General features: G+C 38.8%; 2 protein-coding genes across 5 annotated transcripts in view; both read left to right on the top strand.

Moving 5' to 3' along the window:
* The window catches only part of zgc:113516 (uncharacterized protein LOC541449 homolog), a 91,045-nt gene extending 83,888 nt beyond the window's left edge, over positions 1-7,157 (top strand). For both annotated transcript variants that reach the window (XM_052597043.1, XM_052597042.1), the window contains one exon: positions 3,677-7,157. In XM_052597043.1, coding sequence (XP_052453003.1) covers positions 3,677-3,709 — 33 coding nt within the window. In that variant the 3' untranslated portion in view covers positions 3,710-7,157. The remainder of the gene's footprint in view (positions 1-3,676) is intronic.
* A 6,933-nt stretch (positions 7,158-14,090) lies between these two features.
* The window catches only part of pamr1b (peptidase domain containing associated with muscle regeneration 1b), a 295,871-nt gene continuing 286,044 nt past the window's right edge, over positions 14,091-23,917 (top strand). The window contains exon 1 of one of the 3 annotated variants that reach the window (XM_052597023.1): positions 14,091-14,479. In XM_052597023.1, coding sequence (XP_052452983.1) covers positions 14,344-14,479 — 136 coding nt within the window. In that variant the 5' untranslated portion in view covers positions 14,091-14,343. The remainder of the gene's footprint in view (positions 14,480-23,917) is intronic. The other 2 variants (XM_052597024.1, XM_052597025.1) reach the window with 2 other exon arrangements.

Below are 23,917 nucleotides of genomic sequence, written 5' to 3'. Positions count from 1 at the left end.
AATTAGCGAAAAATAATTTTTGAAAACATTAACAAAGAATGGAGCATATTTGAAGAGCCTGTTATTGTATTTTTCTTCTGTTGTAATGGCATATTTTTGATAGTTTCTGAAAAAGTTATGTTCAGTTATATAAAGTTATGTACATTTTTTGAAGCCAATATAAATCCATAAAAAAAGAGGATGTATGAGATATGTGAGCAAATAATAGTTTTAAAAAAAGAAAAAAAGAGGGTGCTTGGTTTCAGAAAATGAATATAGCTAGTAAAAAATGCTATGATGAAAAAGTCATGCTAACACATTCATTCATGGAAATAATTTAAGCAATTAAAACCTTTTTTATACTGGATTTAACTATGTTAAATGGCGTAAATTAATTAAAATTAACAATGTATAAATATTATTATTTATTTTTTTAATGAACAATTCCTGTATAAAATGTGACAGCAACCTTTATAACAAACACAGCTGAGCAACGTGGCAGGCAGGTTGAGCGCAGAAACCCAGCCGGCCTTTGTACGGGGGATATTTTAGATTTAGTCTGAGAGCTCTCAGTCCCTCCATTGAAGCTGTGTGTACGGTCTACTGTCCATGTCCAGAAAGGTAAGAAAAACTTCATCAAAGTAGTCCATGTGACATCAGAGGGTCAGTTAGAATATTTTGAAGCATCGAAAATACATTTTGGTCCAAAAATAGCAAAAACTATGACTTTATTCAGCATTGTCTTCTCTTCCTTGTCTGTTGTGAGAGAGTTTGTGATATCCAGTTCGCGAACAAATCATTCGATGTAACCGGATCTTTTTGAACCAGTTCACCAAATCGAACTGAATCGTTTTAAATGATTCGCTTCTCCAATACCCACTAATCCACAAATGACTTAAGCTGTTCACTTGTTTAATGTGGCTGACACTCCCTCTGAGTTCAAACAAACCAATATCCCGGAGTAATTCATTTACTCAAAGAGTACACTGACTGAACTGCTGTGAAGAGAGAAATGAAAATGAACACCGAGCCCAGCCAGATAACGAACAAAAGACTGACCCTCTGATGTCACATGGACTACTTTGATGATGTTTTTCTTACCTTTCTGGACATGGACAGTATACCGTACACACAGCGCTTCAATGGAGGGACTGAGAGCTCTCGGACTAAATCTAAAATATCTTAAACTGTGTTCCAAAGATAAACGGAGGTCTCAAAGATTAAATTAAAATGTATTTAATTTAGTGATTCCCCTGGATTACCACTAGAGGGAGCCTGACACTTTGAGAACCACTGCTTTAAACAATCCTAATTTTTTTTCAAATTCATTTTCTTTAATTCATTTAAATTGTAACGTTACCGACATTTGCAATTATATATTTCAGAAAACACTTTGAGACAATTTGAAGCATAAAAACTTATATAACACACATAATGCATGGGATTCATATCAGGAAAAATATCTTAAAGACAGACATTAACATAACTTACAAGTAACACAACATCAGATGAGCATCTAACTTGAGCATCTGTGATAAAGGAATACAAGAATACACAGGTATTTATTTATCTTCTGCTGGTTACATGTCCTTTAAGCTACCCATTTGTAAACTCTGGTAACATTATACTTTACTATTTTCAAAAGATTATAAAGATAGCGATTTTCTTACCTCATTTTGCCAGTATGTTTGCAGGACCTTGCAGAACACATCTGACCCTTCTTGTGTTCACATAACAGTTTTTGTTCTCCATTGACATGTCACGACTCAAATTCACTCAAAATAAAAATAATTTGGGACCGACCAAGTAGTTACAATGAGCAGCAACTCACAGTTAACCGCCTCACTCACAGAAAGGTGATAATAACGGGCAAATTTTCAAATGTAGAAAGGCGCAAACTGTTTCATTGTCTTTTTCAATGATTGTCTGCGGGACAACTGTCAGATCAGCAGTCTTCCCCAAGGAGAAGAACTGGATGGTTGCCCAGTGGTCCAAAGTCCTCTTTTCAGATGAGATCCAGTAAACCAAGGTCCTAGAGTCTGGAGGAAGGGTGGGGAAGCTCATAGCCCAAGTTGCTTGAAGTCCAGTGTTAAGTTTTCACAGTCTGTGATGATTTGGGGTGCAATGTCATCTGCTGGTGTTGGTCCATTGTGTTTTTTTTTAAAACCAAAGTCACTGCACCCATTTACCAAGAAATTTTGGAGCACCTTATGCTTCCTTCTGCTGACCAGCTTTTTGAAGATGCTGTTGATGACGTTGTCTGTGGTTCAGCAAATTAATTGACACATCTGTGTGTGGTGGCTCTTGATGCCTTGACCCCAGCCTCAGTCCATTCCTTGTGAAGTTCACTCAAATTCTTGAATCGATTTTGCTTGACAATCCTCACAAGACTGCAGTTCTCTTGGTTGGTTGTGCATCTTTTTCTTCCACACTTTTTCCTTCCACTCAACTTTCTGTTAACATGCTTGGATACAGCACTCTGTGAACAGCCAGCTTCTTTGTCAATGAATGTTTGTGTCTTACCCTCCTTTTGAAGAGTGTCAATGATTGTCTTCTGGACAACTGTCAGATCAGCAGTCTTCCTCATGATTGTGTAGCCTGGTGAACCAAACTGAGAGACCATTTTGAAGCCTCAGAATCAGAATCAGAATGAGCTTTATTGCCAGGTATGTTTACACATACAAGGAATTTGTTTTCGTGACAGAAGCTCCGCAGTACAACAGAATGACAGCGACAGAACATAAAACACGTAATAAAAGAATAAAAAATACAAATAAGTAGATAGTGAATGACAATATACAAATTGACAGCCTCAGGAAATATTTTCAGGTGTTTTGAGTTGATTAGCTAATTGGCATGTCACCATATTCTAATTTGTTGAAATGTTTTGTTAAATGTGAGCCAAAGTCATCACAATTAAAAGAACCAAAGACTTAAACTACTTTAGTTTGTGTGCACTGAATTTATTTAATACACAAGTTTCACAATTTGAGTTGAATTACTGAAATAAATGAGCTACCTTTAGTGCTCCACATGCAGGTTGTTTTACCTCATTTTCTTGATACAGCTCCTTCTCCCAAGTCTTTCTGTTTCCACAATTAGAGCGGCCCAACAAGGCATCAGCGTTAATATGGCTAGACCCAGCTCTGTGTACTACTATGAATTTGTAGGGCTATAGTTCTTCTAGCCACTGGGCCTGTTAACCTTAAGGCTCCTTAAATTACATTGACCACTGAAGCGCCACATGGGCTTCATTACAAACAGCTGTTAGCCAATCATAGCAGTGGGCGTTTACTTCCGAATCTACATGCCTATTTTAAACAGAACGTTTCAATAAAGGGGATCAAAACAGGACAGTGTTTATAAAAGATACTTAAATGTGCTACTTGATCTTATTGCCAGATTCTGGTCCGTCTTGTCAAGCGCTACAGGAGTTGCCTCTGAAAACTGTATAACAAAACATTAGTTTAGAGTGCTATATATATATATATATATATATATATATATATATATATATATATATATTAGTTTATTTTATTTATTGTATCATTATTACTATTATTTAAAAAATATTCTGTTAGATGTTAGAAGCTTTATTAGTGATTTTTACTGACTGTTGCTTTTAAAAAGGGTTTTACTTTCAATAAATATGTATTATTGATGTACACATTATTTTCTCTTTCTCAATCTTTCTAAGGTATGCCATGGCTCGATTCAACTACTACTTTGAAAAGAAGCAAGAGTTCTTTGGAATGAAGCTTCCTTGATTCTTCTACCACCCTAGTGCAAGAGGTTCTGAAAGAGCCTATCCATCCTAATATCACACATATTCTTCCTATATTTAGTTTAAGTATGAACAATGATCAAATTGATTTGTAGGACTGAAAGTTAACAGACATTTGTTTTCCTGTTACAACCCATTCTTACCCATTTGGAATTATGAAACAGGTATTGTGATCAAGGCATATTAAATTTAAAAATCAGTCATTCAAGTACAGCTCCCATCTCCTTGAATGGGGAAGCTAAAAAAAAAAGATTTAAAAAAAAAGCTGTTTACCAAGTGTAAGATTAAATTTAATATTTGAAGGCACTGATGAAATCTGAAAATAACTCTCACATAAATTTAGTTTAATTATTGACTGCCTCCTTTATTTAGAAGACCCCCCCCCCATTTCACTTTTTCCCAGGTTGTAGGTACTCCAGAAACAGGGTTGAAAACCACTGCAATAGAGGGTTATCTCCAAAGGGTATTAATCAATAATAATAATAATACATTTAAATATCACATTTTATGAATTCAATGAAAAAAAAAAACATGTTTTTCATATTAGAGAAAAAAAAAGTATTAAAAAAAAAAACTAATATGAAACCTAATATTTCATAATGGGTTTCATATTAGAGAAAAAAACATAGCCTTGTGGTCTAAGGAACTAAGAGTTCAGAGACAGGATTGTATAAAGGCAAACATCTGAGGAAAGCTACAAAAACATTCTGCTGCAACGAAGGTTTACAAGAGTGCAATTCCCTGCATATTTCTTAAATGGAATAATTTTGGAACAACCAGGAGTCTTCCAAGAAGAAAATCTCTTAGTAAGAGAGGTGACCAAGAATTTGTGTCCCTGTTTTCACTTGGTATTACGAAGGGTTTTGGTCGATTGGATCACTATTGGACAATGCTAAATACAACTGTTAAAAGGGTGTGAAAAGTTTTGAGCTTGTCTACTTTCGACCACTTCAAGAGGTAGTTGAAAACACATTAGTCTGGATTGCTTTCATGGTGTAGACACTAATGTGGTCGAATGCATTCGAGCAGCCACAAAAGACCACCTACTGACCTAATACATGTGTAATCATTGCAAGATGTACAAGGATGCATGCTTATCAGACAAAATATTTTTCTGATAATACAAAAAGAAACAACAGCAGTAAGTGCAAGCAGACTTAAAGGGTTACTCCACCGCAAAATCACATTAACCTCATGTCGTTCCGAACCGTTAAAAGCTTTGTTTGTCTTTACAACACAATTTAAGATATTTTGGATGAAAACCAGTTGAGACCTTGAGACGTCCAATAGACTGCCAAATAAATTATAGTGACAAAGTCCAGGAAAGTATGAAAAGCATCATCAGAATAGCCCATCTGTCATCAGTGATTCAACCGTAACATTATGAAGTGACAATAATTTTTTTTTACCCAGAGAAAACAAATTTCCCAAAAAGCCATTTTGGGAATTCTGAGCAGTAGGCAGATTGTGACTGCCCTTCTATATCAGCTCTGCTGCGCCGATATGCTGTTTGCAAAAAAACCTTTTCCTTGTTTTGCGGATGACACAGAAGAAGGTAAACCATCTGCGTATTGCTCAGATTTGTCAAAATGGTGCTATGGTGATTTGGAGAGACACAGAGAAGATGAATTGTTCATTTTTGTTTTCTTTGTGTACAAAAAGAATTCTCATCACTTCTTAACATTACGGTTGAATCCCTGATAGTAGATGGACTATTCTGACAATGATTTTCCTACTTCCCTGGACCTTATTATTCATTTGGCAGTCTATGGGACAGTCTCAAGCCTCCCTGTTGTCACCCAAAATATCATAAATTGTGTTCTGAAGAAGCTTTTACGGGTTTGAAATGAAGTGGATAATGACAACATTTTCATTTTGGGATGGAGTATCCCTTTAATATTAGTGTGCTGTAACTTTATCCCCCCCGCTCATGTTTTGACGGAGACAGAGGGATCCGCCCCTTTTACCCACCACAGGGTAATCAGCACCATGGGGTAATCTGGCCAGAAGTGGTCGAACAGGGCCTGTTTGTCAGTGGCAGGGATTGTTAGGCTGGTCAGGGTAAAGGAAAGCTGAACGCAGCAAAGAGAGTCACAATGACCATGACAAGAACCAGCACAGCACGTCCTGATTTTGCCAAGTTCGAAGTGTTCCTAGGTCAACATATTTTGTTGACCCTGGAACAACATTTTACTCCAAAAATATATTCTTAACCATATTCCTACACCTAAACCTAACCTTAACCATGAGTAATCCCTAAAATCAGAGGAAATGATAGATGAATGACACTGACGTACAAGCACCAAACACTGATTTTAAGCATAACTTCACAAAATCTAAAAACTGGTTCTTCAAATCTGATTGGTTAATCACAATGTTGTTCCAGGGTCAACAACGATGTTGTCCCAGGAACATGTCTCACTTGGTAAAATCAGGTTCTGCAACCAGCACACAGGCAAATCAACATTAAGGTGACTTGGGCACAACTCTGTGAATTTTATTGAGTGACCCAACCAAAATCTGGATACAAACTCAATCAAACATCTCTGGACAGACCTAAAAATGGCTGTCCATTTTTAAGTCTCATAAACCAAAACCACTGCCAAAGGTGCTAAGAACAGATTTAAGGGTTTGGAAACTGTGAGAAGGCATCTCTGATCAGTCTATCACCAACAAAGCAGTCCATAAACTATAAATACACATGAAAATCTTCCATTCAGCAGATGTGAAAGAGATGCAGTTGAAATGGTAAAAGTTCCTTTTTGATTGTGAATTAGACATTAAGGTTTGGAAAACTCAGTAAGGAAGCATAATTTTTATGAGTAATGGAAAAAAATTGTCTTGCTAATTGATACTCAATTTTTTATACACAAATTTAAGTGAGATATTTTAGCTTGATTTTAATCTGACAAAAGTGTTGGTGGTAACAGTGGTGGTGGCACACACAAGGAACACAAGTTATGTAATCAGATTACTTTTTAATTAGCTCTAAATTAAAACGCATAACTTTTTTGTTTTTTTATTTAGAAGAAATATCTGAGTTACTTTTTTCAAACAAGTTTTTTGTTCCCCATGTACTGACTGACTGTTCTCTTGATGCCATGTTGAGAGAAATTTGAGGTGAGTGCAGAGGTTCTGAGTGAATATGATGCTACTGTAGTTCTAGACTAAATGTGAACATGCATTTACTCAACTGTACAAAAACAGATTTGGTATTCTACAAAATGAATGAAAACAGTCAAATGAAAACTCAGAATATCATGCAAACATGCAATAATTTAATGTTAAATAAGAAAAATATAATTTCTGTATTTAATTATATTTTATGAACCAATGTCTGTGCTACTGACATCCTATTAATATCCTATTAAACCATACTAATGAGAAAAAATAACACATTTGTCTTTAAATTTTTGTTATTGCTGAATAGTGTTGAACTTACTTTTCCTGCTTCATATTCTCCATGATATTTGTTTGATATTGCTGCACCCTCTACTGTACAGACACAAGCTTCTGCACTTAAAAATGCCAATTTAATCATTCAATTCAATTCAATTCAAGTTTATTTGTATAGCGCTTTTTATGATACAAATCATTACAAAGCAACTTTACAGAAAATTAATTTTCTACAATATTTAGTAGTAGCTTATGTGGTGACTTGTCAGTTTGTGTGCATATGACAGAATTTTTTTGAAAAATGTATACAAGACGTAGTCAACCAGACGTTGAACATTATTAGCAGCCATTATTATATGATGCAGTCACACTTGTAGCAATATTTGTTAGTTCTGTTTGTTGATTCAGGCTTAGCATCATCTGAGGTCCTCTGAGGGTCAGCATCATCTCTTCTCAGGTGTTCTGGATCCAGACTGGAGCTTGTGTAAATCTTAGTTACCACGGAATGTAAATCCCATGGCAGAATAGAGAAACAAATAGAGACATCATTAGCGTAGCTGATGTTCCAACCAAGTACAATTATTTAGTTTAACCAAAGATAAAGAATAAGAATATGCATTTGATCAGATGCAACTGCAGTCACAAATTATGAGATGCATTATTCGAATGCTTGGCGAAAGAGATGCGTTTTTAATCTGGATTTAAACAGAGAGAGTGTGTCTGAACCCCAAACATTATAAGGAAGGCTATTCCAGAGTTTGGGAGCCAAATGTGAAAAAGCTCTCCTCCTAACCTCCTTTAGTGGACTTTGCTATCCTAGGAACTACCAAAAGTCCAGCGTTTTTTTTTTTTACCTTGGGGAGCGTTGTGGATTGTAACATGGTAGAAGACTGGTTAGGTATGCAGGAGCTAATCCATTAAGGGCCTTATAGGTAAGTAATGATAATTTGTAACTGATACGGAACTTAATAGGTAGCCAGTGCAGAGACTATAAAATTGGGGTAATATGATCATATTTTCTTGACCTGATAAGGACTCTAGCTGCTGCATTTTGGACTACCTGTAGCTTGTTTATTAAAGAAGCAGGATAACCATCAAGAAGTGCATTACAATAGTCCAGTCTAGAGGTCATAAATGCATGAACTAGCTTTTCTGCATCAGAAACCGATAACATGTTTCGTAGCTTGGCAATGTTTCTAAGATGGAAGAATGCAGTTTTTTGTAACATGAGAAATATTGTTTTCAAAAGACAAGTTGCTGTCTAATATAACACCCAGATTTCTGACTGTAGAGGAAGTAACAGTACATCTATCTACAGGTAGTTGCAAACTGTAGCCTACTAGATTCTGTGTACAGTTTTTTGGTCCAAAAATTAATATCTCTGTATCCCATCCTCATGAAGTGCTTTGAACGGCTAGTCATGCACCACATCAAGTCTGCCCTTCCCCCCTCCCTGGACCCCTTCCAGGTTGCATATCGGTTCAACCGCTCGACCGATGATGCCATCTCTACTAACCTCCACTCAGCACTCACCCATCTGGACAAAAAGGACTCATTTCTCAGAAAGCTGTTCATTGACTTCAGTTCAGCATTCAACACAATCATCCCTCAACAGCTCATTTACAAACTAATCCAGCTGGGGCTCAACACTTCGCAATGCAACTGGCTGTTGCACTTTCTGACTGGAAGACCTCAGGCAGTACGGGTCAGCAGCAACACATCCAGCACCATCACACTGAACACTGGGCCCCCCCAAGGAGAGGAGCCCCCTCCTCTTCACTCTGCTGACCCATGACTGCACACCTTCACACAACTCCAACCTCTTTATTAAGTTTGCAGATGACACGACTGTGGTGGGTCTCATTGCAACAAAGATGAGACAAACTACAGGAGCGAGGTGAGCCGCCTGGCCAAGTGGTACATTGACAACAATCTCTCTCTGAACGTGGAGAAGATGAAGGAGATTGTTGTTGACTTCAGGAGAGCGCACACTCAGCACGTTCCTCTGACCATCAACGGTGTGATTGTGGAGAGAGTGAGCAGCACCAAGTTCCAGGGTGTGCACATCACAGAGGACCTCTTCTGGACTGAAAACACAGCAACACTGGCTGTGAAATCACAACAGCGTCTCTACTTCCTCCGCAAACTGAGGAGAGCCAGAGCCCCGGCCCCCATCATGTACACCTTCTACAGAGGCACCATCAAGAGCATCCTGTCGAGGTAAGGATCACTGTGTGGTAAGGCACCTGCAATACGTCCTGCCAGAAGACTATTCAATGCATAGTGAGAGCAGCTGAGAAGATCATTGGTGTCTCTCTCCCCTCCCTCCAGCACATTTACGGAACACGTCTCACATGCAAAGCCCTCTGCATCGCAGGTGATCCCACTCACCCATTACACAGCTTCTTCAGCCTGCTACCATCAGGGAGGACACTGCAGAGTCTCCAGGCCAGGACCAGCAGACTGAAGCACAGCTTCATCCACCAGGCTGTCAAGAAGCTGAACTCACTCCCGAACTTGCCTCCCCTCTTCTGCCCCAGGCACCACTGAACTATGACCCACCCATCCCCCCCCCCCCCCCCCCCCACACACACACACACACACTAATATACGATGACATGCCCCAGTCACTTTTTGCAGCATTGGTCTGCTCACTACCTCATTCTCCATGGAACTGACATCATTCCACTACCTCATCAGTCAGTTAAATAAAATAACTGCGCTTGAGCCCTTCACTAGTTCACTTAATTGATTTGCACTCTATCTGCCTTTTGCCTTGAACTGCTTTATTTAACTTTATTTTAAATTTTATTTTATGTCTTTTTTAACATTCCCTTATTGTATAGTTTTATCTACATTTTATATTTTGATCTAGATTTTAGGCTTTAATGTTAATGTTATCTGTGTGCACCGGGGGTCTGAGAGTAACGCAATTTCGATTCTGTATGTATGTACTGTGCATGTGGACTTGAAATTGAACTTATCCGAATTTAATAGGAGAAAATTATTGGTCATCCAAACTTTTAAATTTTTAACACACTATATTAGCTTAGATTATTTAGAAGTTTCATCTGGTTTTGTTGAGAGGAGTATCATCAGCATAACAGTGGAAACTAATCCTGTATTTTATAATAACATTACCAAGGGGCAACATGTATATTGAAAATAGAAGGGGACCTAGGATGGATCCTTGTGGCACTCCATATTTTACTGGTAAATGAGATGACTCACCATTTAAATAAACAAAATGGCATTCGGATCTAAGGATCTAAACCATCTTAGAGCCTGCCCTTGAATACCTGTATAGTTTTGTAATCGATCTATGAGTACGTCATGATCTATGGTGTCGAATGCAGCACTAAGATCAAGTAAAACTAGCAATGAGATGAAGCCTTGATCTGACGCAAGAAATGAAATGGAAATGGATCAGTTGGACGCATTTGGTTTCTGGGAATTAATTTTCTACTTGCAGCATCGGCTTCCGTGGGATGCCCCAGACACTCCTGTCTCTGTCTCAGTAGGATGGCCGATTCTGGACCGGGGTCTGCTAACAGGAGGACCGCCAACCCAGCACCACTGCACAGTATGGTCGCCAGGCCACCGCCACAGCACAAGGTGGTCGCCAGCCCAACTCCACGGTGCAAAATGGCCCCCAGTCCAGCGCCACAGTAAAAGGTGGTCACCAGCACAGCGCCACAGTGCAAGATGGCCACCAGCCCAGTGGCACATCACAAGGTGGCCGCCAGCCCAGCGCCACTGCCCAAGATGGCCGCCGGCCCAGTGCCACTGCCCAAGATGGCCACCAGCCCTGTATCATGGCACAAGATGACAGCCACAGTCTACCCTCCAGAGTTGAGTCAGGTTCCCGTTGACCCTCCAGAGTCGAGTCAGGTTCCCGTTGACCCTCCAGAGTCGAGTCAGGCTCCCGTTGACACTCCAGAGTCGAGTCAGGTCACCGTTTGACACTCCAGAGTCAGGGCAAGTCACTGTTGACACTCCAGAGTCAAGTCAAGTCACCGGTGATCTTCATGGGCAAAGTCAAGTTACCAGTGTTCTTCATGGGCAAAGGCAAGTCACCAGGGTTCTTCACGAGCAAGGTCAAGTCACCGACTATCTTCATGGGCAAAGGCAAGTCACCCTTGATCTTCATGAACAAATACAAGTCACCATTGATCTTCATGAGCAGAGTCAGGTCACCAATGATCTTCATGAGCAGAGTCAAGTCATCATTGATCTTCTTGAATCCAGTCTAAACACCACGGAATTACCAGATTTTCATAGTAATGAAAATAAAGAAAACTCTTTGAAGGAGAAGGTGTGTCCAAACTTTTGGTCTGTACTGTAATTGAAAACTTAATGAAAATTATGCAGTATGAAATAAATTTAAGGATAAAAAATAGTATTAAAGAATCAATGTGACGGGACTAAAACTCAAGACACATGGCAGCAACAAACAGGAAGTGACCACAACAGAATGCACAATAGGTCAGTATTCACCCCGTCCACTGTGCTGTCATGAGCTCATCATGTGGTCTTACTGTGATAGTGTTTAGAAACAGGAGGTAGAAAGCATCCTCTGTGACCAATATTTAAATTATCTCCTCTCAACCTGCTGAATTCACAATGAGCTTTTACATATTGCTCACACTGTGAGTATCACCGTATGAGAATGGTGCCCCAGGCTGTATGGTACAACATTCCAATCAGTGTTGTGAGTTTTTTTTTTTTATTAATTAATTAATTTATTTTTTTTGCTCTGTGGCTCGCTCTGAATTTCCATTCTCTGGACTGCATGGCTGGAATTCTTCCTGACAGTGACCTCAACATTTCCTTCAATGTTTTATTTCCTGTTTCTGTGTGCCAGTAAATTTTGATTAATTATTGTTATCCCCACATCTGATTTCTCCTCTTTTGCCTACCTGACACTATAATCTTTGCAGACAAAAATTATTTTTTCTTATATTTGATTATGTATTTGATTCAGTTTATTTTCTATAAATTACTGTAAAGCTGTTTTGAGACTGTAGTAAAGTACTATATAAGTAAAGGTGGCTTTGCTTGACAATGAGATGATCCTGTGTATTATTTTGTATGTCATAAGAAACCAATAAAAAAAACAGGACCCAGGTCGATTCAGAATTTGCGTTGAAGTCAGTACTGAATGTACACAAAATTGATTGTTTTTACATATGTACACTTCTCCAAATTCTTTACAGGGCTTATTGGCTATATTACAGATGAAATCATTCAGCCAAAATAGGAAAATTCTAAGGAAAGTCCAAATTATGACCTCTATGTCTCTATGGAGAACCATAACAAACTTTACTGGGTGAAACATCTGTTTATTCCATATGCGCCCCTGGTTGTGCACAATTTGAATGTCTGTGATGGAAAGTGTATGTATTCAGCAGACAACTGGCAGAAAATCGCTGGAATCTTATTCCATTATATTATACATCCCCCCCCCCCCCAAAAAAAAGCTAATAACTAAACACACAATTTATTATTATATTATTACTTGTGAACAATGCACTTTTCTTAATATTAAGTCTAAAATGTTAAAATGTGATTTAATGTCACTTTTGATGAGGATTTTATGGTTTTTGAATTATATATTGCAAATAATATTTTGCAGCTTTAAATGCAAAATATTTAAAGTGTACCTATAGTGTACATGCAATAATTTCACTTTAGCACAATCAAATATACTAAGTACATCTTTAATAGTACTTTAGCACTACTTCTGCACAATTAAAATGTGTTAAGTACAAAATTAGTTGTTACAATTCATCATAAGTATACCAGTTAACTATACTTAAAATACAATTGCAGAAAATTGTATTAAGTACATAAATAGAAAAATGTAGTTGTAGTATACTTAGTATGATTGAAATGTATTTCAAATACATTTAAGTATATTTATTTTTCACTAGGAGAATGAGAAATCTTGTTCTTGATTTTCCCCTGAAATGTAACTGAAAATGGAAGTGCCCTTCTGGGCAAATAGAAACTTTAAATATGGAAGCCTTTTCTGGGCACAAGTTTGGCTGGTGAGAAGTGTACCACAATGCAAGTACAGTTCTGAGTACATGTGTGTATGCTTAGTTACATAGATGAATCTATTAACATTTGTAAAGGAACTGGTGTCCTGTCTTTTGATGTTAAACTGCATAACTGAATATTAAACTTTAAAACAAAAGACAATATAAAATTAAATATACAATACAATGAAAGTAAACAGAGGACAATGAGTGGCACACTACAACACAGGATAACAAACAGACATCTACAATGTGTTGCCGGCCTTCAGATTGTGTTTATGTGTGTGTGTGTGTGTGTGTCTGTGTGAGAGTGAGAGAGAGAGTGTAATGGTGGAAACTTTGTTTGCACATGGACTTCAGCAAACCTTTCAAAATAAAAGTCATTGTTCGCAGTTATTCTGTGACAATCCTTATTAAAAACATTGCAACTTTATATGTATTATATCTTTATAACTAATATTATATTTGTATAACTTGAAAAGTAATGCTACAGCTTTTGCCTGCTAATAAATGATGTGTTTTTGAACATGCTTCGCTGAGCTGAAACAACATGCTGTATGGTCATATAAGACACTGATCAATTGCATAGAAAGTACTTTACTAAGAATTAAGTGGGCAGTTTTTGGCATATATAAGTTGAAAACTCAATCAGACTTTATGCTACTTGTCAAACGTCAGGCTTTGTGAGTCTGTGACCATTTGTTCCTGAAATAGAATATAATAGAATGATGTTCTTCATCAGTTATTTTGTTTGTCTTAAAAACAACCTTTTTTCCAGTGAACATATCTCTTATTCTGAAACAGTGAGGGAGTTGTAACAGCTGAGCTGTTGATTAGTGGAGGCTCTTGCATGCTGGAGTCTGAAACCTGAAACCAAGGGAAGGGAGAGAAATAGAGGAAGAAAGAGAGACATTCTCTTTTGAGTACAGTAAATTTAAAGAGAGAGGGAGAGGGTGCTGTAAGTGTAAAGAATGCAAGAGGTTTGGGACAGAGAGAAACTTAGGGGAGTATGCAGTGAGAGAGAGAGAGAGAGAGAGAGAGAGAGAGAGGGGGAAAATGTGAGTCAGGAGGGAGGGAAGTAAAGAGGAGAGGTGATGTCAAAGCAGTTGAGCTCAAAGAGTAAACAGAGCTTAAGATTGCAGCATGTTTTTATCTGTTCAGCTGAAGAGGCGCACCCAGCGGGCAGGCCACATTCTCTTCTCAAACCACATCTCTGTACCCTGCAGTACCCTACTCATCATCTTCCTCCTGTCGGCTCAGGGGACTGCCTGGCCATATGGTAGGTCTGATTGATTGATTTGTTTTCAACAAGAGTCACACTCTTTTGTTGTCTTAGGGTCAGTGTCAACTCAACTGTGCCTTACACACTTTTCTCTCTTAAATGCTTGAGGTGTGGAAACTGTACCAGTCTTTATTTGTTTCACATTACAGTAATTAGTCGTAGTTTAAGTGATGTTCTTAATAAACAAAACACTCCCATCTGAGTTAACGGAATGAGAGGGTTGGGTTGAGAAGCATTAACTTTTAAAAGTGAAATGGGTGAATTAATTGTTTTGCTTTGTATGTGGATACAAATCTATGAATCTAATACAACTGAACAGAGGGAGTAAATAACAAATGTGAACTGAAACCATAATCTTCATAATACCCATCCAAGAGATATTCCTGTCTTAATCTTACAGACCCCAATATTAGATAGATGTTGAGACTGTTTCTAGCATTGATGAGGGGACAGATCACTGACTTTGTATTCCCTGGCTCACCACCCTTTGGCAAAGATCAGACGGGGGTGGGGGTGGGGTTTCCATGGAACTCCTGCCCTTCACATCCACATCCACATCCTTAAGTCACATTTTGAAAACAAGTATTAGTTCAATTAAAGGTTATGTTTTACCTCATGTACAGACATCCAAAAATAGGTTGGACAATTTAGTTGCACACACCATGCCTCAAGTAGAGGCTAGTTAGGGAGCAAATGTGTTCATATTGGACTAAGGTTTCCTTTATGTCTGGGTGAAAGCATATAGAGCTTTGTAGGGCTAATTCAGAGTGAGAGTCCTTCTAAAACCAGTGGAGTTTCTTGTTCCATGGCTACAAAATCATCCTGGCCTGTGGAATATACAGCAAAGTAGTAAAGTGCAAAATTTGTACTTACATGCCAATTAATATTGATAGCAAAAGATGCTGCAGTAATGCTGTCTCAAAATAAAACCTGCTAAAGGGCATATTTTATTTAGAGGCATACACTGTATATTATATCTGTATATGATTCTGTGCAGTTCAGGGCATAATCACTGAAGGGATAGCTCACTTTCTAATTAAATTTTGGTATGTTTTAGTTTACCTCAAGGACATCCAAGATGTAGTGGTCTTTGTTTCCGCAGTAGTTTCCATTTTGATATTTTTAGGTAAAACCGTTCTTGTCTGTGACTCATATAATGGAGGTCTATAGATACCACCTCAAAGAGCATGCACAGAGGAGTCCAAATTAAACAATTCCCAATCGTAAGTACTAGGGGTGTCCATGGTTAACCGGTTAACCGATTAACCGTTAAAAATTGTGTAACCGAGTGAAACATTTTGTTTCATCAAGTGACGTCAATGGCGTGCATTGAATTTAGTTGTAATACATTTTTGCACCACCAGAGACCGCCAGAGCGCTCCCAGACATTTGTAATGTCCACAAGAAGAAGTCATTTTTCTAATATGAAGCGGGCTAACACGAGTGACGGGGCAAAATGCAAGTATTGCAATACAGTGCTTAGATATACTTTAAGTACAACCTCGTTGTTGTAATCTCAACAGCCAACACCCGGGCATCATTAGGCCGGTCAGGACACACTGGATGCGTGGCGAAAGCATCTCAGCTGCGTGGCGTGTCTGTTTTTAATTCGGCTCCCATGTTAACAGGTTAGAGCTTGCCGACTGCCTGCGTGAGACGCGCGGCTCAGGCGCGGCTCGACGCGTGCATGCTAGAAATAGAACCGACGCCTTGTTGGAAGCGTTTCCAGGCAAAGTATAATAGGAAAATATGTTTATATGTCATTTTGTACACAAATACATATTAATTCATGACATTTTGATATTTTAAAGTCTATAGGTTGACATAAATTCAGATATAAATGTAATTTAAATAAATAAATAATTATCGATTTTCAAATATTGTACGTGTCAAACATAGTCATAGTCATAGCCTTAGCGAGGCGGCCGTGGAGTCTGCTTGTTACCTTTTGCCTTATACATTTTAGGCTTATTCTCAAATTCAGATTGTGTTAATGGGCGGCATTATTAGGCAGTTTTAATAGGACAATTTGACCGGAGAGATTAAATTTTGTAGGACATTCCTTTTTTTTTTTCGGCCAATGTCCGGAAATTACTATGGTTATGGTTACTATGGCACACTATGGTTAACCGAGTATTAACCGCTAAGGGCCTCGGTTAACGGTTAATGAAAAACTTGAGAACGTGCAGCCCTAGTAAGTACACATTGATGACCTAAGACAGGAAACGAGCGGTTTGTGTAGGAAAACAAACAGTTTTTATTTCGTTTTTACCTCTTGTACACAACCGCGTCCAACTGATCTGAGGGTTGAGCGCGAGAGATAACTTCCAGGGCTTTTTGCGCTTGCGCAGACTAAGCCAGGGCACGTGCAAATGTCACACAACAGGAAGCACGAGCGCCCTCAAATCAGTTGGACGTGGTTGTGTACAAGAGGTAAAAACTATATAAATACTATTCGTTTTCTTACACAAATCGCTCGTTTCGTGTCTTAGGTCATCAATGTGTACTTACGATTGGGAATTGTTTAATTTGGACTTCTCTATGCATGCTCTTTGAGGTGGTATCCATAGACCTCCATTATATGAGTCACAGACAAGAACAGTTTTACCTAAAAATATCAAAATGGGAACTACTGCGGAAACAAAGACACCTATATCTTGGATGCCCTTGAGGTAAACTAAAACATAACAAGGTTCACATTCAAATTTAATTTTAAGGATAGTGGTTCCCAACCCTGTTTCTAGAAATATGGTGTAACAAAAAAAATTATGTTTTTACAGTGAGGGAAGTGGACCTAATATTTTGAGAGTATGTCTAAATGTAATTTTGTTGTAACATACATTATAGCTTTGCATTTTAACTAGCCATTGGACAGGAACCTACCTAGATTGAGAGAGCACTGCAATTTATTGTATAAGTGTTTTGATATTTATACCTATAATGACATTATTTAATGAAGTTCTCTTCATTACACATATTGAACATAAGCTCATAGCAGAATTAAGCTCTGGTATAATAATTAAAAAACATAAACTACAGTAGGCTTTTTATAACAAACTTAAATGGTTACAGACAGCTCCCAAACTACTGTTCTCTGTTTTTCTCTGTTTACACCAACACACACAAATATGAGGCCATCGGGTGATTAGATCACAGCACCGGAATATGTTCTCTTTTCCATGTGAGCTGTGTATAAAAGTTCATTTTGAATATACTCAACCATGACTTGACTAATCCTGGTCTTCTTATATGAGAGTGAGTTACAATTTGTCATATAAACCACTAAAATGTTGTTGTTCAGAGCTTTTTAAAGGCTGAGGGTAGCAACTACAAACTGAGTGATTATTTCATTTAACTTGAGGAACACATACATTGTTTTAGTGTTAAATAATTAGAAATAATGTAAACTCCAAAGCACCTCAGGAAGCTACCTTTAGAGACTAGTAACTGTTAATTTCATTATGTTCAGATCTCCAAATTAAATGTCTCTGTAAAAACATGAGACAACCTGGCAAAAAATCTTTTAGAATGGGTTCAAACCAACACTCAGTGATGATTATGTTGAATTTCCCGACAAATGTTTAGTTAGTTTGTGCGTAGACATCTGATTTTGCCTGATACTGGCACAGAGAGTCAAGATAAAGCCAAAAAATTATAATTTATAGATGTTTACAGTGACACTTAGATACTTCTTAGAGCTACAGTATGCCATGTCTAAGATGCCCCAGCCATATCACCTTGCAGCCCAAGACTGGCTGCCCACTTAGGCTAAGCAGGGTTGAGACTGGTCAGTACCTGGTCGGTACCTCCAGGGAAAACACGGTTGCTGTTGGAAGTGATGTTAGTGAGACCAGCCGATTGGGACACTATACTGTCAACAAGTATCGTGCTTCAGATGAGACATTATACCGAGGTCTTGACTCTGTGATCATTAAAAATCAGAAGGTACTTCTTATAAAAAGTAGGGATGTAACCCTGGTGTCCTGGCCAAATTCCCTCTACTGGCCTTTGTCAGTCATGACCTTCTAATAAACCCCGTCCATTGAACTGATTCTATGACTGTCTTCTCCACCTGTTGCTGAGTGTGTGGTGAGCGCTGTGGCTGCTGTCACATCTTCCAGGTGGATACTTCACATTGGTGCTAGTTGAGGAGAAATCCAATCATATAATTGTAAAGCGTCTTGAGTGTACAGCAATACAAAATAAAGTGTTATATCCACTGTGAGACACCAATGTGTCCCTGAGCCAGACACTCCAGAGGTGTGCGACCTCTGACATAAATAACAATTTTAAGTCACTTTGGATAAAAGCGTCAGCTAAATGAATACATGTTTTTAAAAAATGTTATATAAGTGCCTCATTCATTCATTTAATCAGTATATTACTATTACTTGAGTTGGTAGCATTTGAAACTCACATATATTTTCTCTCTTCTGTGTAAAATAATGAAAAACATTGTACTGTCCACACAAATGCATACAGACCCAAAAGGTAACTATGCACCTTTAAGGAAAGCAAAAACATTTTCTGATCCAGGTAAGCTACATGTTACCAGTGTACAGGGATAATCTTAAAATATACTAAGATTTATGCCTATTTTCAGATAAAATGTTACACAACAATACATGTGATCCTTAATCGACATGGTAATAATAAATACTTTCTTTGAAAATATTTTCTCACATAAATCTTAGTATATTTTGATTATTCCTGTACACTGGTAACCTGTAGCTTACCTGGATCAGATTTTTTTTTTACTTTCCCGAGTGCAGACTATTCAAATGAATGCTATAATCTACAGGGATAACTTTGATTAGAGATTAGAACATTTCCTGTAAACCAACACATTTGCTGTGTGGAAGTGACGTGACATACAGCCAAGTATGGTGACTCATACTCAGAATACACACACGCACACACACACACACACACACACACACACTGTTAAAGGAACATAAGATGTGAATTGTTTTTTGAGAGGGATAAGAAGCATTAATTTTTAGAAGTGAAATTGGTGAATTTATTGTTTTGATTTGTATGTGGACTCAAATCTATGAATCTAATAAAACTGAACAGAGTGAGTAAATAACAAATGTGAACTGAAACCATAATCTTCGTTATTTTTTTTTTTATTTTGACTTTATTATACCCCTCTATGATTTCATTTTATTCATTTACTTTTTAGCTTGAATGTACAGATTTAGCTAAGTCGATCATGTCAGGCTGAAGCTCTCTTAAGTAATGGCCCAGGTGAATCAAAATAACAACTGTGAATTCCAACTGTAAGCAGCCCAAGCTGAAACCGAAGTCCTTGGCTCAGCAATGAGACAACCCAAACACCAATCGGGTAAAATCAAAAAAGTCAAGGTGACTTCAGTGTCACAAATGAGCTGAAATATGCTTGTAGATCTCAAGGTGAACAAACTGGGAAATATAAGCAGACCCAGGCCCCAAGCTAAGAGTAAAAACCTGCGAGTGGGGGGGGGGGGGGGGGGGGGGTTGGTTGGTGAGAGCCCACTGTTCACACTTCACACTTCCCCAGCCTGCAACCACAGCGGGGTGGGCAGGGTCCCTTCCAGAGGTTCACTGCAGACACACACACCATGTGGACCCACAGACCCCAAAAAGCTGGCTAGAGACATTACAACTGTCGACCTAAACACTGCAGAAGGCCACAACACTTGCATACTTGCAAAACAGGGACTTTTATGCTTGAACTTTGCCAGTTTGACCACACAAACCTTGAGGCACACAACATCCTGTACCAGCAGACTGAAACTATCAAAGCAGATTACAAAAACTACAACTACGAGTCTACTTCAACAATTAATCTACAGCAGATGACAGAACAGGCAACAAGGGAGGAAGGTTTCAACTCCAGGACCTTTCTTCCTCCTGAAATCCGCAGTAAAATCCTGTCTATTTCTGCACAGTACCCAGAACTGACTCTGGAGAGCACATGGGCCAGCATGAAAAGATCCTGAGGACATTAAAGGAACTGATGCTGATAGTGGCCTCACCAGCAGGACAAACAAGATCAGACTAGCAGACTCCTTTTAAATACGAGCAGCAGAATGCACAGAATGCCCTCCTACTAAGAGATATTGCCAGATCTAGGCCAACAGTCTCTCACCACAGAGACATCCATTCTAGAGCCAGACGGTCATGGCAACCAGGCAGCACATCAGCAGATGGCTGACAACACACGACAGGCCAAAATACTGACACGGCCAACTCACCTGCACCTGACCAGCAGGTCCATGAGACCCTGTGTTCACAACACAAATGGACATGTGCCCTCTTTTCACCAACATATACTTGCTGTATTGTTTTAAACCCCAATGGACTTCAAGCATTCAAAGAATTGGGCTCAAGGAAACAGCATGTTGGAAAACAAGGTGAGACCTGGGGCTATGGTGACTCTGAAAAAAACTTTTATGTCACTTGTAACGCTTTGATAGACCCCACAATGAAGCTCGGAAACAAAAATGAACTCTTAAGGCCCAAAAGTGTGCACTGAGCATGCAGTCATACATGAATACCACCTTCTCATTGATAAAGAGCTGCTGGATCACACTGACCCTTTGCTGAACTCGAGACAGCCGAAACTCCAAGCTGAAGTGCAAAACTCCTGCCAATTCAGCCAGTCAGGTTACCCAGACAGACTGTCAGGTCACAGAGGTCACACGAAAATCTCACAGCCAGCCATGAGAATATGGCCTTAAGCCTCACATCTTCAAAGCATTCACCAAGCACACACCAGACCTGCCTTCACAAGCAATATACATAAAGGGGTCACAGCATGGCCATAAAGGGGTCACAGCATGGCCAAACCTTCCACAACACACTTTCAAGGGAATGGAGGGAACCCGGCCCCACTTTTAACAACACCTACTTTTCTGAAGACACATCCTGCACCTGCGGACAACTGCCAGTGCCAAAGCTGCTCTTCACAAGAGGCAATGATGCATAGCTAATGCTAACTACGTGGACTGACTCAAGACCACCTGCCATCAAACTCATGTGTGCCTCCAAACCTCAATGGCCCTCAACAGCCAACGCATCTGTACAGAGGACCGACGCCCCAAAGCTACATGGTCAATGGCCCTTTAATGATCCTTTAATGATGCAATGTTTAAGCACAGTGTGCCCAGAGCAGGTGTTTTGTGGGTTAAAAGCAAACCTCTCCCTCAGCAACACTACAAGCTGGACTTCCAGTCATCAAAGTACAAGTGACAGCCATCAGATAGCTCCTGAATTACACTGACTCAGATTATTCTAAGCTCAGCTTCACCACCTCCTTGGCTAGGAAGAAGATGAGTTTGCCACAAATGAACAAGAAGCCAGTCGAACACCATTACCTGGTCCAGGCATGCAACAAAATCTCATGGAGCACGTTTAGTTCAATGAAGCAATAACATTGTAGGTCCCACTTTATATTAGGTGGCCTTAACTACTATGTACTTACATAAAAAATAAGTACAATGTACTTATTGTGTTCATATTGTATTGTAAAACACTTTTGCTGCTATTGAGGTGGGATAGGGGTAAGGTTAGGGAGAGGGTTGGAGGTATGGGTAAGTTTAAGGGTGGGTTAAGGTGTAAAGTATGGGTCAACCGTGTAATTATAAATGTAATCACAGAAATTAAATACAGATGTAATTACATGTAGTTTTTTTTTAATATAAGTACAATGTAAAAACATGTATGTACACAATAAGTACATTGTACTAAATTATTAATTAAAATGTAAGTACATAGAAGTTAAGGCCACTTAATATAAAGTGGGTCCACATTGTAATATGGATGATAATTCCTTTTTTAACATTTTAGTTCAGGGACAGAATTGTTTGTGTCTGTTATGGAATGTCTCATGATCAGTACCTGCATCAGCGTCTCGTCGGTAAAAAAAAAAACGTCATGGTTTTGTAGCGTACAGTGACACAAACAGAATGAGATAGTCCACAAAAAAAGTTAAAGATAGGTGGAAAGATAGTTTATTTTAATTCTGGCGCTCTCTCGTGACAGCTCATGATCAGTACCTGCATCAGCGTCTCGTCGGTAAAAAAAAAACGTCATGGTTTTGTAGCGTACAGTGACACAAACAGAATGAGATAGTCCACAAAAAAAGTTAAAGATAGGTGGAAAGATAGTTTATTTTAATTCTGGCGCTCTCTCGTGACAGCTCGTGATGCATGCTCTGACGCACCTATAATCTGATGGAGACGGAACTTAGCGATCGCCTTTTTCTTTATTTGTTTTATTTTTCAACAGTTTTTATACATGTGTGAGTGTGTTTTATGTTGAATGTGCCTTAATCTGCATGATTACCATCTGTTTGAGGGCAAATTAGCTCGCTATTACTGTGTAATCTCGACTATCAGTGTGAACGCCATCTAGATGAATAGAGAGTGGTTTATTGACTTCATGTCGCATTTGTGTTATTACCATCTCTATAACTGGCCATCAGCACATCAACATGTATTTTCATTGTAATTCATTGTAAATGCTACATTTCTAGCAATCTCAGGGTGCTCTGTAATTTTCATACAAAGTTAAATCTTATTTATTTTTCTTACTCAAATTATTCTTGTTGTATTTTTCTAGTGCTCAAATAAATCACTTATATGATGTCTATGATTCTGTCTAGTTTTTTATAATGGAAAAAACTATGCAGTGGTATGTTTAATGACTAAATAGTTTGTAGAAGCCTTCTGTTGTGAAGAAAGATGACCAGAGAGAGCAATTTACGGAGCAGAGTCTTTAATAAAAAACAGGAGTATGTCAGAGTCCAATGAGAAAAGAAAAATTCTCCCAAAGTGAAAAACTGGAACCAAAATGTTAACTAGTTGAAAAAATAGAGAAACGCCAACCTCCCAGGTGATAACAGTTCGGTCGACAGCTCTGCAGCCGCACAGAGGGGAAAATAGATGAATCCATAGACAAGCAGCGGTAATACTTCGGTGCTCTCAGTTCACTCTAGATCACACCGTACGGACACTGGTGTAGGCAGCCTCGAGAGATTGGTGCGCTGGGTACAGGGCTGACACAAGGGTAAATGCAGAAAAGACAACCAGTGAAGCAGCAATCCCCAGCCAGACAGGACTAGGACATGACAGGGGAGATAGACATCTGACTTTAGTGAGAATTGTGGAATAATCTGGCAAGGAAGATGGGAAGGAGAAGGAGAGCTAATCTAGGGGATAACAGGCTTAATGCAAGAGACATGAAAGACAGGATGGATGTGACGGAGATTAGGAGGGAGTTGAAGGCGGACCTCGACAGGACTGATAATCTTAGAAATGCGAAACGGATCAACAAAACGGGGGGCAAACTTGAGGTAGACTGACTGGAGGAGCAGGTTAATTTGTTAAACCAGCCCCCGATGCAGGCATCCTGAAAGCCCCATAACTCGCACGTGTCTGTGTTTATGAA

The sequence above is a fragment of the Carassius gibelio genome, chromosome B25 (genome assembly GCF_023724105.1).
Source record: "Carassius gibelio isolate Cgi1373 ecotype wild population from Czech Republic chromosome B25, carGib1.2-hapl.c, whole genome shotgun sequence".
Taxonomy (NCBI): Eukaryota; Metazoa; Chordata; class Actinopteri; order Cypriniformes; family Cyprinidae; genus Carassius; species Carassius gibelio.
Note: the sequence above shows the minus strand (reverse complement) of the source record. Positions and strands in the feature narration are given on the sequence as shown.